Source organism: Colias philodice, chromosome 17 (assembly GCF_061535455.1).
Source record: "Colias philodice isolate Cphi_HAF_F1 chromosome 17, ilColPhil1 Martin Lab GWU primary, whole genome shotgun sequence".
In the NCBI taxonomy this organism is placed as follows: domain Eukaryota; kingdom Metazoa; phylum Arthropoda; class Insecta; order Lepidoptera; family Pieridae; genus Colias; species Colias philodice.
The window spans coordinates 4,407,420-4,422,291 of record NC_143102.1 but is presented as its reverse complement, the minus strand read 5'-3'; the positions used below and the strand labels follow the sequence as shown (position 1 = coordinate 4,422,291).

Below are 14,872 nucleotides of genomic sequence, written 5' to 3'. Positions count from 1 at the left end.
GAAAATCATGAATTTCGATTTAAGCCAATCATAATAAAAGTATATCCCACGACAATGTTTAGATTTCTTACACTAGTATTAAAATTTTGGTGTACTGAGTTACATTATACATATTATATTTCTAACAGTACTAAATTTTAATTTGTATAAATATTTAGAATGGTCAATAACCAAACAAATTCTAACTCATATCGTCAGCCCAATATATGTCATCGTGGGGTTTATTTTTATAATTTATTTACAAAAATCTAATCGTTTTATTAAATCTAACCTATACCTCAATAGTTATTTACAAAAAACTGCAATCACAACTAAATCTAGGAACAAAAATTTTCGTTACTCGCATTTTTAATACGAATTTATAATCTAAATATAATTACTATTAAGAATAACTTAACTGTATATTTACAAATATTTATTTTAGCACTATCACTTAAATATTAAAATATTACGACTGCCAAGCTATTGCTATCATTGAATACTAGAGAGTCAACATTATTACGTTTTCCAACAGAAAGCGTTCCATGAATGACGCATTCATAAAAATTTATTAAAATTTTGACAATTATTAAGTACACAATATTATTTTAAACTCCAAATTGAAAGAATACGTCATCTCACAATATCATTACATCCACCTCCGAATTTCTTAAAAGCCCCCCTAGTCAAGAGGCTTTCTGTTAGCGTAGCGTTCAATAGAATAGACTACGATTGTATGAGATTGACGTAACCTGTAGATACGTTTATCTAAAGCCTACGTCAATCTCATACATTCGTAGTCTATTCTATTGAACGCTACGCTAACAGAAAGCCACTTGACTAGGGGGGCAGTTTACATTTCCACTATTACAAATGACATTACTATCTATCGATGTTACACGTTATTCGAAGCGTTGATGCCACATCAGCATCGGGTACATCGTTGGCTAGGTGGAGATAGCGAGCGGGGGCCGCGGGGCGTGTGCGGGGTGCGGGGGGTGGGAGGGGTGCGGGGGGTGCGGGGACGAACCCGCGGGGGACCGGCCCCCGGGGGAACAGGTCACCTTCCCCATAAACGACCTAATATCATCGAAGCACGCATCTTGCTCCGTGTCCGCGGAACTAGGAGAATCCCCCCCCTCAGCTTCGTGCTTCTTCAAATGCCGGTCCAAGTTTGTTTGCTGCCCGAAGCACCGATCACACAGAGGACACCGGAACGGCCGCTCCTTGTTGTGAATGTTGCGCACGTGGCGCTGCAAGTTCGATGAAATCGAGAAAGATCGTTCGCAGTATTTGCACTTGTAAGGCTGCTCGCCGGTGTGCGTGCGAAGATGGCGGGTTAAATTCGCGCTCCGAGGAAACACTTTCCCGCAAAATTTGCACGCGTAACGGTCTCGCAGCTTTCCCGAACCGGCGCTCAGTTCTCGAAACTTCGCGTAAGCACTGGGCTGCCTTTCTGGCCCGTCAGTACCGAGAAGTGGGGATAAAAAATTAAACGGACTCGGAACGTAAGGAGAGTGCGAGTTCAGAATAGAATCAGATGGCTGAAATGGCGGGAAGCGCGGTCGATACATCGCATCGATGAGGCTCGTGTTGTGTTGCGGGTGTACGGGCATCGGAAAAGCTAAAGGAGGAGATACAATTTGTGGTGAATCCTCTCGTTTCAATTCCACTGCTTCTACGTCAACATCTGTCGTTTCATTTTCTGGAGTCTTACTTTCCCTCATTACGGGACTTTCAGGTGGCGAGTAAGATTTAACGGATGAATTGCGAAAGGAACGATCATCGTTTTCCGCTTCAGATTCTTTATCATTCTGTTTCTTGGTAATGGATAAATCCAATGGTTGGTCGTTCTGTTCCTTTTTGGTTTCAATTTCTTCATCGTCAGAATATTTGGAATTATTTTCTATTTCTTTCATATTTTTTGTTAAATCTTTCGGTGATGGCGAAGATGGTTTAGCTTCAGTTATGTCATTGTTGTTTAGTTTCAAAGATAAATTGTAAGGTGAATGTTTCACTTCGTCTCGTAGGAAATTGAACGGAGCTAGAGATTGAGACAGTGACATAAGTGAGGAGTGTTGCTTAGCGTTCATTTCGTCAGCAGATGGAGATGATTGTTGTCCAAACATATTCTGTGGTTTTGGCGTTGACCGTTCGTCATCTTTTTTACTGACATCAATGTCATCTTTTTTCTTCACGTCTTCAATAGAAGCTGAACTATCAACACTTTTCACAGACATGCGTCCTTCTTGCTGTTGCTTTGCTACCAAGTTTGCATTGTATGCCATATCTTGTTCCATGGCCAATCTTGCTCCTTGTACATTAAAAAGAAGTGGACTAAGGAATTCTGGAGGACAAGCTGCAGCTGCAGCAGAGAACAACGCCGGGTAATGAGCAAAAGTATTGTATGGTAAAGGCAACGTCGGCCTGTACATTGGGAACGGATTGTTATTATTTGGAGTATTCATGACGTTGGGTATTGGCGATATTTGAGGAAGTCCTTGCGGCAATTGTCCTCGTAGATTAACGTTAGAAGTGGCGGTGTCACAGAATCTCTTATGCTTGGTCAGAGAAGCATAGGATGTGAATGATTGTCCACATTTTCCGCATTCCACTAGGGCTCTGCACGCAACATGCATCCGTTTGTGTCGGCACAAGTTTGAGAATTGCGTGTATGCCTGAAAAGAAAAGAAAAAAAAATATTTTTATAAATCCCTACAAAATCTTTGTTTAGTTAAACAAATATCTATTTGATATTATAGAGTAAGTATTATAAGTTAAAGCGCTGACTTTAGAGTTAATTTTTTAATGTTGACTAATAAAATCAATAAAAATATTTTAATGAAGTTAAAGAAACTGGTCCAAAGGACTGAAAAACCATTATAAAAATGAAACAAAAAATCGTTGATGATTATTCTTTTATTATGAAGCTTGATCTCGTAGATTAACGTTAGAAGTGGCGGTGTCACAGAATCTTTTATGCTTGGTCAGAGAAGCATAGAATGTGAATGATTGTCTTTTCACTTTCACTAAACCTAGAAATTGACTTGTCTCACCTTAAAGCAGACCTTGCACTGGAACGGCTTGACGCTGGAGTGTATGTGCGTGTGCTGCTTGAGGCCGGAGGAGGTGGCGAAGGTCTTGCCGCACTCGGGGCAGGCGTGGCTGCGCGCGCCCACGTGCTGCGCGCGGATGTGGCGCTGGAGGTTGGAAGGATCGGTAAATACCTGAAAGTGTCAGGTTTCGGAGCGTGATATACCTTTTTCTGATATTGTTTTTACGGATTCAGCGTTATTGGGGTTTATTGAAGTGAAAACTTCTTTAGCGGCGTTGAGCACTTTTTCTGTAATAAAATCTTAAACTCGCGTCAGGACACGTGACCTGATCGAAAAAGCGTAAGACGGATACCATTCCAAGATATCAAACATGCTCAACGTTAATAATCAAGTTTTCACTTCTGCCGGCACTCCCGGAGTGCAACCCGTCTTTTTTTTTAAGTAGGGAAATCTTGCATAGATACCCATGGCCCCCGGGGAAGAAGCGGTGGGCTATGTCGGATTCTAACCGACAGCGTTATTCGTCTGATGAAACGAGCAAGTTTCAAGATTCGGTGAGTTACTGAGATTGAAACTTTCGGAAATCAAGTGATCTGTTCTTATTTGGAGAATTTTGTTCTGTGGTTGGTTTGAACGTTATTGGCCTGATGCAGTAAATGAGTCGAGATTTTTTTTTATTCAGAGAGTCTTGTTTTTATTTATAATTGGATTGAATGTTATTGGCATGAGGTAGTAAATAAGTAAGTATCAAGAGTCAGTTAATTAGACATAATACGAATGAAGAACCATCATTGAATCGATAGTTAAAATTGCCTTGTTATTGCAGGCAATCTAAAGGAATTGACCAGTAAAATAATTATATATCATCAGAACTACGGTCTGTTTGATAAAATGATTTGTTTATAGGGCAATATTTAAATTATCATTGCATTAAACGTATCTGTTTTGCTTCTTTAAAAACTCATTTAAATTTGCCAATTTTATAGTGATATCTATTGATTTGATTACTATTATTGGCCAGTTAGAACTATTTGAACACTTCTTAATCCACCCACCCAAGCCACTTATTCAACCAAAAACTGTTACAATACTATATTTATTTCAAATGACAAACGCCTACACCAGAACTAACCGTTCAATCTTAATTTCATTATCCTAATCGCGATCTAATCGCGAAATTCAAATGAGATTGGGCTGGATGCTAATGAACCTCTTTAGACTTACCTTAGGGCAGTTCTCGCAGGGGTATTTCCTAATGTCCGTGTGGGTGAGGGCCCGGTGTCGCAAGAGGAGGGCTCTGGAGCTGTAGGCTCGGTTGCAGAGTTCGCAGTGGTAGGCTGCGGCGGGTTGCGCGTGCGCTTGGATTAGGTGGCGGTCGAGTCTGGAAGAGGATCTAGACATTAGTGGTGCTATATGAAATTTCATTGTCTTCAGTCTGATGAATTATTATTTATTATTTTATACATTTTAATCCATAATAATTTTTTTTAGTAGATAGTCGAGAGCTGTGAATAAATCCTTCAAAATTATTTCACAGACATTGCAAATGTGTATCTTTCAAGCAAGCGTTCAAGATTTAATTTGCTTCATATATAATATTATTTTCTACAAATTTTCGTTTTATCATGATTCCTACTAGTCACTAAATAAATAATTTTCGCTAATAGTGCAAAGTTTGTTTAACCAAGACAGAACTGGTTTATACGATGCATGTATTTCATACAAAAATATTCAAAGCGCAATGTAATGTTATTACGACTGAATTTAGGATATCAAGGTAGGAAAACAAAATAACATTATTGCGCATGAACCACCTACGCAAAGATAACTTATAGCCCGTCGCCCCATACATAATTCAAGCGTGTTTCAACTCTACACGACGAATGTACGAATTATTTTTGCAATAAATTCAACTACTCACTTTCAACTATCGTCATAAATGCACATACATATTGTATTAAAATATATTTCACATTCTGCACCTCACGTACTGACCTCTGGGTGCTACCTACATAGATATTAGATATCATTAGAATTCCTAGGTAAACCTAAATCAGTGTAGTGCACAAAAAAACCAGTATACATTTGATTATGTGACAGATAAGTACGTAACTGCATCATTTATTTTATAATCAAAATACTTTAAAACATTGATTAATAACTGCTATGTCGTATTATAATCTATGACGTCTTCCGACATTTGACGCGAGCCACATGTGATTTTCGAAAACGGTATCAGTGACTCTCCTTGATAGAAACTGGTCCATTGCACGCAACCCTTGCCTCAGGCTCTTTATGTTACACCTGTCTCGCCATAATGGAGACTATAATTTGTTTATAATACATTGACGCTTTATCAACTAGTAATGGATCAATCTCGCGAGGAATATAACCGACTATGTTACGTTGTTCGAAAGTTTCGTGTTGTCATTTGACAAGATGGAGCGTTTTCACTCTCGACAACTAGCCGCTGCCATATCTTTTAATTAATCTGAGGAATAAAATCTAACGTCAGTAATGGTACCGTCCGCTCGTCTATTTCGAGTTGCACTTAGTAATCAAAATAGTGAACGGGAAAGTGGTTATTTAATTTAAATCAATCTAAGCTAGACCATATTTAGCGCAGATGTCTCGCGCATAAGTAATATAGAGTAAGACTCGTTTCATAAGCTTTGAATTATTCATTAATCTAACACATACTTTATATTGACGGGTAATTTAAGATAAATAGTTCATTTAATGGAGTTTATTACATTAAGAAAATCTAAATCTTATCAAGTTACATTAACGTAACAATCAATGAAAAAAATGTAAGGTGAATAAAATAGTTTGAACGTGTTTTAGATCTACATAGCGTATAGATTATACAACTGTTCGTAGTTGTATGCCGCGAGCTACAACTGTGACTTCCATATCGGCCTGCCGATCTCAGACATGGATATTTTTATTACAAGCAAATAACGTTCGAGTAAACGTCTTGAACAGATGCCGATTGTGTACCTCTTAATAGCGTATTACGTAAAATTACAAGCAGATTGATACGGACGAAAGTAGGCCACATTTTAGAAAGACTTACAAGAAAGTCTTTCAGAATAAAGAATTATATCAGATTGAATTATATTGATGTGTTATGTAAAGTTAATTGGCGTGTATTGTCCTCTTTTTCAATAAATTGAATTTCATGTCAGTCTATTTATTATTTCAGTATAACGACGTTTGCTAAAAGCTAATTGGATTTTTCTTGCGAGCTTTTGCTAAACAAAAATCGCATGTGTTCAATAAAAAGCAATGCTGTGAATTTTATCCAAATTAATACTGTTTTTTCTCTTTGTTTATATTACATTACTAGTGACATAATACGTTAAACCAAAAATCAATTAACCAGAAGGGAATTCCTTAAACAATTATGTCCGACCAGACCACTCCTGTTCAACATTGAATAAAATAATTTCCAATCCCTATCGTCGTATCTCGCCAGAGTTGTCGTGTTCCATGCAAATTACAGGACGTACCAACAGACAATTATAAGATCTTGATCATAGAAAACGATCAACATGTTCGCGGATTGATAACATCCAATGAACAACTTTCATTCCGGCCGGATCATTTAACTCCACCCACATACGCCACTGGGAACAGATGAGGTGATAAAATGCTGCTGTTTCTAATAATGTGAAAACGTGTGACGTTTAGCACAATATAGCAGAAAAAATGTTTCTTTCTATTAAAGTTCGTGTTAAATACTATCAACATATTGAAGACCTACGCTACCTGTAATCTGCTTCAGTTACATGCAACTTTTAATCAGTTATCAAAAATATCTCGTATTATTGCTTGTAAAAACATAGCTTAGATCTCTATTCTATATTTTTGTTCATTATTTAAACAATTTAAACAACAGTTACCTATATCACGAATTTGAATTAACTCATATTACATGACATTAAAAAAATGGTATAGGTAATTAGGTACTTAGCTAAATAAGGCAAGAGCCAAGACTTTGAATTTAACATTTTTGATAATATAGTTTAAAAACAATGCGTAGTGGCATTTTAGTCGACAAATGCACTAATGATGCACTACCGACATAAGTGCTTACATTTTAATAACAATCTATTGTAGAATGCTGATGAAGCCACCTGCCGACTCACAATTTCTATTTGTTGTACCGATAACTTCTATTGGAAATAGCCAATAATCTGATACTGGTATTCATTAACTGGTGATTTATTATATTACTTTTCTATTGAGATTGAGCGCTTTTATTTGTTTATGGTAAATAATTGTCGATATATCTCTATTTTATGCCATAATCTAATATATTTTAGTCATCTGAGTGATTACCGAAACACGTTTTAAGCAAAATAATGTACCTACATATATTTTAGAACATACCTAATCAATTTTCGATTAACGGTAAGTGTAAATATACATTGACTAAAACGGAACGTACCGAAATAAAAAAAAAGTAATTTAGATCTATGGTAGAGTCACAGATAATATGTATAATGCTATACTAGCAGTAGAGCGTTCCTGTATAAAATACTAGAATAAATATCTACAGTTCTCTCCCTCGAGATATCTAATCAGCGATAAAAAACACATTTGTAATTTGTTTATTTAAAAACCATTAATTGAAGAAGCATCTTGGATCGAAATCTTTTGATCATCCGCGCTCGATACATCAATCATAACAGTCTTCGAGCTACATTGTATGTAAATTTAATCTTTGTACGTATCGGCTATGGCAGTCCTGATTCTAACGATATCCGTCGATGTTCAGAATGTGTTTTAAATGCCAGCCTTTAATTTGTTTTATACGATTATACCTATACCTAATATCAAAATCATAATAGACTTTAAATTAAAGTAGATTTAGTTAAAATTATTGGATACAAGAAAGGAAATTTCTATAGCTTCGATATGCTCTTTTTAAGGATGTTTTTAAGTCACTATATAATGTATAAAACGGCTGAACCGGTTTTATAAATTTTAAGCTTATGTTCGTATAAAACGATACAATTTTTCCAAACGAAAAACCGTCAAATTTTCAACACGAATAAGGATTATAAAGATCACAAAAAATCGGTGATTTCGGTAACATTGCGATTATTTTTTCATTGAAAATAAGTTCATAATTTCGTTCAAATAGTTGCTCATAAATTACTAAATAGTTGCATAAAGATTGATTACGTTTGTCTATTTTTTATTCGAAACTGCTTCTGTCATATCAGATTGCTTATCGTATGACAGATTATTCAATTGTCCTGCTTCCATCAAAAGTAAAAGTGGAATGCATACTGAGTCACTTACAATAAATAAATCGTCATTTTCGATCAATTTATTGGAGGAATCTTCATTGTTGTTTTTAGTAGACTTCGCAAGATGGATTGATTTTATAAACTAATACGTTCGATATTATGAGAATTTTAATATTCCTTATAAATTACAGGATAACACTGTGGGATAACATAATAGAAATTACAGGGAACGAACGAATTTACCTATAATGGACGATTTTGTATATTGAACAATTAACTCACTATCAACATTAATAGCGATGTCACATGTCCTAGAAACAATTTAAACTATTCATTCACTAGTGATGTGCCGATAAGGGTGATACGTTAAACCTGTGCATGTCGATTATCTTGAATCCTTGCATTATTAACGAAGCCTCAATTGAATATGATGACACGTGAGGCTTCGCCGCTTGTCGCTAAATGAATCTATGATTATTGCTTTATTGCTTTCGTGTTGTGCTTTACCTATTTTTATTCACAAAAAAATATCAATCAATACCTAAATTTGAAACTAATTTAACATAATCATTGCGGTATTTACATAACATATTTTACTAGGTACTCCCAGTCTAATAAAAACCGTTATAATTTATTAGTGCGACAGGCATCAACGTAGCGTAGTCTAACAACGATTGTCAGCCACTAAACTGGGCCTCTAATTCGCGAGCAATTCTATTTCAATAGGTTCAGTTTGTAATTACACACCGTAAGAAGCGATGTCGAAAGCGTGAGGAATTTAAGAGATGTTGCGACGTCGCGTGCCACCGACTAGACCAGCAACAAATCATCGACGCGTGTCTTATCGAACGAGCACATCTCTACAGTTAGCGGACTATACTCTGAACCAAATAGTTCACTGCGAAGAAGTAATGAGGTGACTTTTACACGACGTAATAATTGACTTTTAAAGCTGCCCCTTATTATCCTTAAGTAATTTATATTGCAATTCGCGAACTCCTTTCTACTTACGTTCGAAATGAGTTTAATATAGATTCTTGTGCAGTAATCATCATTAAATAAAAGGAATCTCGATCATCAAAAAAGCTGTCTTTTACATTTTGAGGTTATTTAACGAGATTAACATGCGTAATTAACAATGAGAATTAATTCTCCTTTCGGTAACGTGACTTTAATTTATGAAAACGTTCCTCTCTACTTGTATAACTGGTAATCGTGAATTAACAGTTCTTAAAAGCATCTTTAATTTGGCTAAAGCGATTTCTTTTTAATTTTATATTTTTGCAGATTAATGTTAATTGAAATTTGGAAGAATGTAACGATGATTCTGTTAATTATTTCAGTTGCTACATTTATATATTGTAAAATGATAAGCATTGCTATAATTGTTATAAGTACTTACGCGTCAATATTAGGAAAGGGTGCGTCGCAGAAGGAGCAGCGGGGTTCCGTATCCTCACGTTCTTCGTCTTCCGTAAGAGCCTGCGAGCCACTTGACGAGTTCACACTGGATCCTTCACGGCCTGAAACTATCAAATATCATATGAATATACATACTACGTATCCCTAAAAAAGGGTGTTTAAGCTATGTTGAAGTCGTGAAATTATGTGATGACAAACATGTAGACCGGGAGTTAAAAAATGCGTTTTCAATGTCAATTCAAATAGTTATCTATAAGAAACGATTAAAGGATCACGACATAACGTCGGAAGTACGGGTCGTTTGAATAATGCGAATGAAATCACGAGCGAAACCACGCCTCCAGCATTGTCTAGACAAGGATAGTGATGTCATGTTGTTGTGAGAAAAATGATATTCAGCGTTAGAAATTGTAAGGCTCCGGCTATTACTCATTTTCTTACGTCCGCTTTGACTGAATAGAAAAAATAAATAAAAACCGCTTTTTAAAAACGGAAAAAAATAAATAAAGGGAATTTAGAATTAAAAAAATCATTTATATTGTTCGATGTAATATTTACGATAGCACGAGACTAAAAAAAAGAAAAAGAGCTAAAAGCTCACCGAAAAATGTGTAGCAAAATCTATTCACGGATTCACTAGGATGCACTAAGTTCAGGAGGCAACTGGTAACTATTTGATGTCAACACAGCACTGAAGTGTTTGTTATACATTATCATGGGGTCCACCCCCACCCCACCTGAGGGTTAATATGCTCACTTGACCCAACAAATGCGAATATAGGAAACCACCTATGCGTGACACGCCCGTGATGCATGATTTTATCATTAGTTAGCGATTTACTGTTGCTTAATATTTTTTGGGTTTTGTTAGATTATTTACTTTAACAATAGAAAATATAAGTTGATAAGTGAACCTTAGAATTTTTTTTAATAGAATCTACGCAAGATATGAATTGAAGAGCTTTAAAAGCTCACTATTTATTTAAACAAATTCAAACGCTGTAAAGTATGTGAAATAATGTTTTCTTTTCGCCAAATTTTACGTTAATTACAGTTTAAAACCGGTATTATTAAACTATATACTATTCAACTATGTTTCAAATAAAATTACTCAAAACGAAATATCGAAGAAATTAATACAGGTAAAATAATAAACACGTCCCAACAGAACAAAATCACTACCATTTAAATCCTACCTGTATTCTTACAAACAGTACATACATACTAAAAGCTTCGCAAGCTTCCATAGCTTTATATTCAGTTAAAGATATCAACGTCAATCGGGGTTTCCCGCTTAAAGTTGCCGTGGAAGCGTTATGTTTTCCCACGACTGCCAAATGGCGGGGTTACCAGCGTGACGGTGACTTACCGATCTTTTAAATGAATTAAGTGACCCTTACACCCTCGCAGTCACCTGTTATTCCTTGTTAACCGTTAACTTTGGCTCTATATTGAAATTATCGAGACCATTAAAACATATTTAGTAAGGCTATTTAATAAGTGCAGTATTTTGCTTCCTACTTTTACTCATTGCAGATCCGTTTAATGCGAATGTAAAGATTTAATAAAACAGTTTTTATCTTAACAATTAAAACAGTACTTTTATTATATTTATTTGTGTTCAAATGTTAAAATAATAGTTAAGACTATTTGATTACACTATAATATTATGCTTCCTACCTTTACTCTGAACAAATCAGTTAACTACTTATTGTTATGATTAACTATAACCGTAACGGTTTATACCAATAATTAAAGATTCTTTGTAGTACCTTATTATTCTTTGTACACCATAACGTTTTTATCCCCACAATTATAACCTTATTGTACTAAAATTAAGATTTTCTAGTTAGACCCGTAAATCCCGTAATAGGTACGGAAAACAGATTTACTCCAAACCCTTGGCATTCCAATTGGAAGCTCCGTTCCCATTAGCGTAAGAATGTTTGAATAATACAATGGGCATTGCACACTCTGTATTAAGTATATTCTACACGATCTGGTTCCGTAACCCTGCGTGGACGCATCAGGTGCGACCTCAAGTTACCGTTAAGCCCTCCGGTGCGAACGGTCCCTGCCGGTATAGTACAGGATGCTGATAACACGCCGATTTGAATTTATGCTGTTGCTGTAATTACTGTTGTACTGGAGCTAAATTGTATGTGGTCGCTCTAGTAGCATAATGATTATAAGGTAAGCTAGGTTACAGATGACTATATTTTAGTGTTTGTTATTACATGGCTATCGTAGATAAATCAGATAAATCGGAGATAAGATGGGTTCATGGGTATATTTAAATAGCATGCAATATTGAAAAAATATATAAAAATAATTTTATGGGAGTTTTCAATAGGTTAATACATCCAGAATATCTTCTACCGGATCTGTTTATTCCTTTCGATAAAATTTGTTTATGGAGTAACATAATGGTAAAAAATGAACCGCGTATAATATAGTTATTGTATACGAAATTGTTTAATTTCGCGTTACATCTAGATAGGCGCAAAACCGTCTAATCTGCGAACAAAAAACGAGACAAACGCTCCCGCAACAGATTTAACCCTTTACTGGGGGCGGGAATATTAAATTGAAATATTTCATTTTATTGTCCGTAATATTTATTTGATTGTTAAATAAATATGCGATGTGGGACGCCGAGCGATTGTGCTCGCTTTAATGGGGTGTGCTACTATTGTTGTTGGTTAATTTTTTGATTAATCATTCTACTTTTGAGGGATCGTTGCGATTCAGTTACGTCTCTATATTCTACGAATAATATGTCAATGCTAATTTTAGTTTTATATTAAAGTACATGATAGGTTATTTAGAACGCTTAAAGCGCTTTCGTTTTTCGTATTTGTTTTTGAGTTACGTTTGTGACTTAATAATAATAAATTAATAAATATAATTTACTGGCATTTAAATACAATTTATAAATCCTGCCTAGCAATAATTGTTTTCTATTCTTTGAATAATTAAAATATGATTAAATAGCCCGTAAAAGTTATTATTTTTATAAACAAAAAAAATAATGTTTGATTGATCTGATTCTTAACGACACAAACACGCGCATAAGTTCGGCCCATGATTGCATGTTATCAGATTTTCCAAAATAAAATTATACAGCATGATAACACGGCTTCTGTTCACAACAATAGAGCATGCGTCGCGGCGGACAAAGCAACGTCATCAATTTTAATCTGAGCGACAATTGCGCGATGACAAATGTCAACGCGACACTCATTCATTACGCGCACGAACGCACGCGGCCAATTTCAAAAAAAAGCGCGGCTAATAAAGGGTTAAGCTTCGTATTATTATTGCTCCAGCGGTAGTCAGATTATTATAAATATTCATATTTTACTCATAATCATAATCCACCCGCTTATCTGTGTTTTTTAAGAATTCATAATGATTTATAAAAACCAGTGAAAACATGTCACGTGGCAACTGGTACCACACAATCACTATACACATATTGAATGATACAAAATAGTAAATATATCAGCACCTACACAAAACATTATAAAAATAAAAACGACAGATGCATATGAAACATATGAGAAATCAATCAATACCCATTTCATATAACCTTGATTTCAGTACATAACTTATCTCTAGTATGCCGAATCCATTAATCCTTTCGCAGAGCCCGCGTTATCAAATTTGTGAATGAAAGAATCGACGGGCTCGGATAAATATGCTATCAATCATGTCTTGCGCAAGAGGCCCGGAGCATTATGACAAATGCTTGAATGGAGCGACTGCAAATCGATTCTAATTAGGGATAATATTCGAGTCATTGTCGAACAGTTAAGTGCAACACAGCTGATGATGATTGAATAAATGTGGGTATGTACGTACGACTCAATAAGAATTACGGTGCAATAATAAAAGTTTTGGAAAACACAATTCTAAAAATAAAATCGATGAGAAGAATATTGTGCAAGTAAAGCCAATGTTATTTATGGACGTATAATAGCTGTGTTTCCCGACTTTCATTTACGCCATTCTTATAGCAATTAAAAAATCGAATGCTTGAGGAAAATACTTCCATAAAAACCCTATAGTTCCTGAAGCACACGACACTGACTCATTAGTGACCCCAGAGTAGAAAATAGACAGTGTCAAAGTTTGAAGCGGATAATTTTATGTAACAGTACGGTAATTACGTGCAATTGGGATCTAATAAATCACGAAACACAGGAGTGCGCCGGAAGCCATGCGTCGTACAGGAAGCTTGAAGACCCTTATGGGACAACGAACGATAGAGCCTAGATATGACTAAGTCCAAAAGTCAATTATATAAAAAATATAACACGTATTCGTGATTTTATTTTAATCTCGTAAAATTAAAAATAGGAAAATTCCTTTTTTTTAAATTAACTACATATATATTATGCCTTTCATATGTTATTTCATTCATAACGCACTTAATAATATTTAATGAATTCAGGAAATTGTATTCAAACATAAGTTAGTGTAATTAGAAGGACTGATGGTAAAGGTTTTCTAAATGTAATTTTATCATATGAATATTATTGACGTCATATGCTTGCATTTTACTATGTACTATTTTCAGAATATTCGTTTTATAAATAAATTTAAGTGAATTATTAATTTTATTATAATTGTATTATGATTAGTTACAGCTAAGCTACACTTTATATTTTAATTTTCGTGTTTTTACTTATTACACACATGATAAATATGATTTTTCTTTAACTAAGACGAAGGCGTATCCAGTGATAAATAATGATTTCCACCCCAACATTATATATGGCATATGCGTGATTTTTCACAACGCACGTCGCGATTTATCTAAATTAAATATCGCATGCGCGCGTGCCGCCCGCGCCGTGTGCCTTGTGATTTTTGTTTCAAATACAGTGTGATTTTTATAATTTTTAATGTATAATTAAATAAAAATATGGATAGTTAAATCTAGTAAGATTTGTAAAAGGGAATGATTGCAAGTTTAGTTTATAGGTGATGATATAATTTTAAATTTAAATACCATTTATCTAAAATTTAGTTATATATTTATCGTATTTCAGTTGGACATTCGACTTTGTTATTAAAATAAATACATTACGATGCTTTTTATAAAAATTTAATTCAATAATTTGCCTACTTAATTTACCTACTTGTTGT

The 14,872-nt window shown here is 34.9% G+C and overlaps 1 protein-coding gene across 1 annotated transcript in view; it reads right to left on the bottom strand.

Moving 5' to 3' along the window:
* Nucleotides 1-926: 926 nt before the first annotated feature.
* Nucleotides 927-14,872, bottom strand: part of LOC149481020 (transcription factor hamlet-like) — a 34,464-nt gene continuing 20,518 nt past the window's right edge. The window contains exons 5-8 of the mRNA XM_089706005.1: nt 9,699-9,825; nt 4,260-4,416; nt 3,036-3,206; nt 927-2,657 (exon numbers count right to left, since the gene is read on the bottom strand). Of these exons, the coding sequence (XP_089562131.1) occupies nt 927-2,657; nt 3,036-3,206; nt 4,260-4,416; nt 9,699-9,825 (2,186 nt within the window). The remainder of the gene's footprint in view (nt 2,658-3,035; nt 3,207-4,259; nt 4,417-9,698; nt 9,826-14,872) is intronic.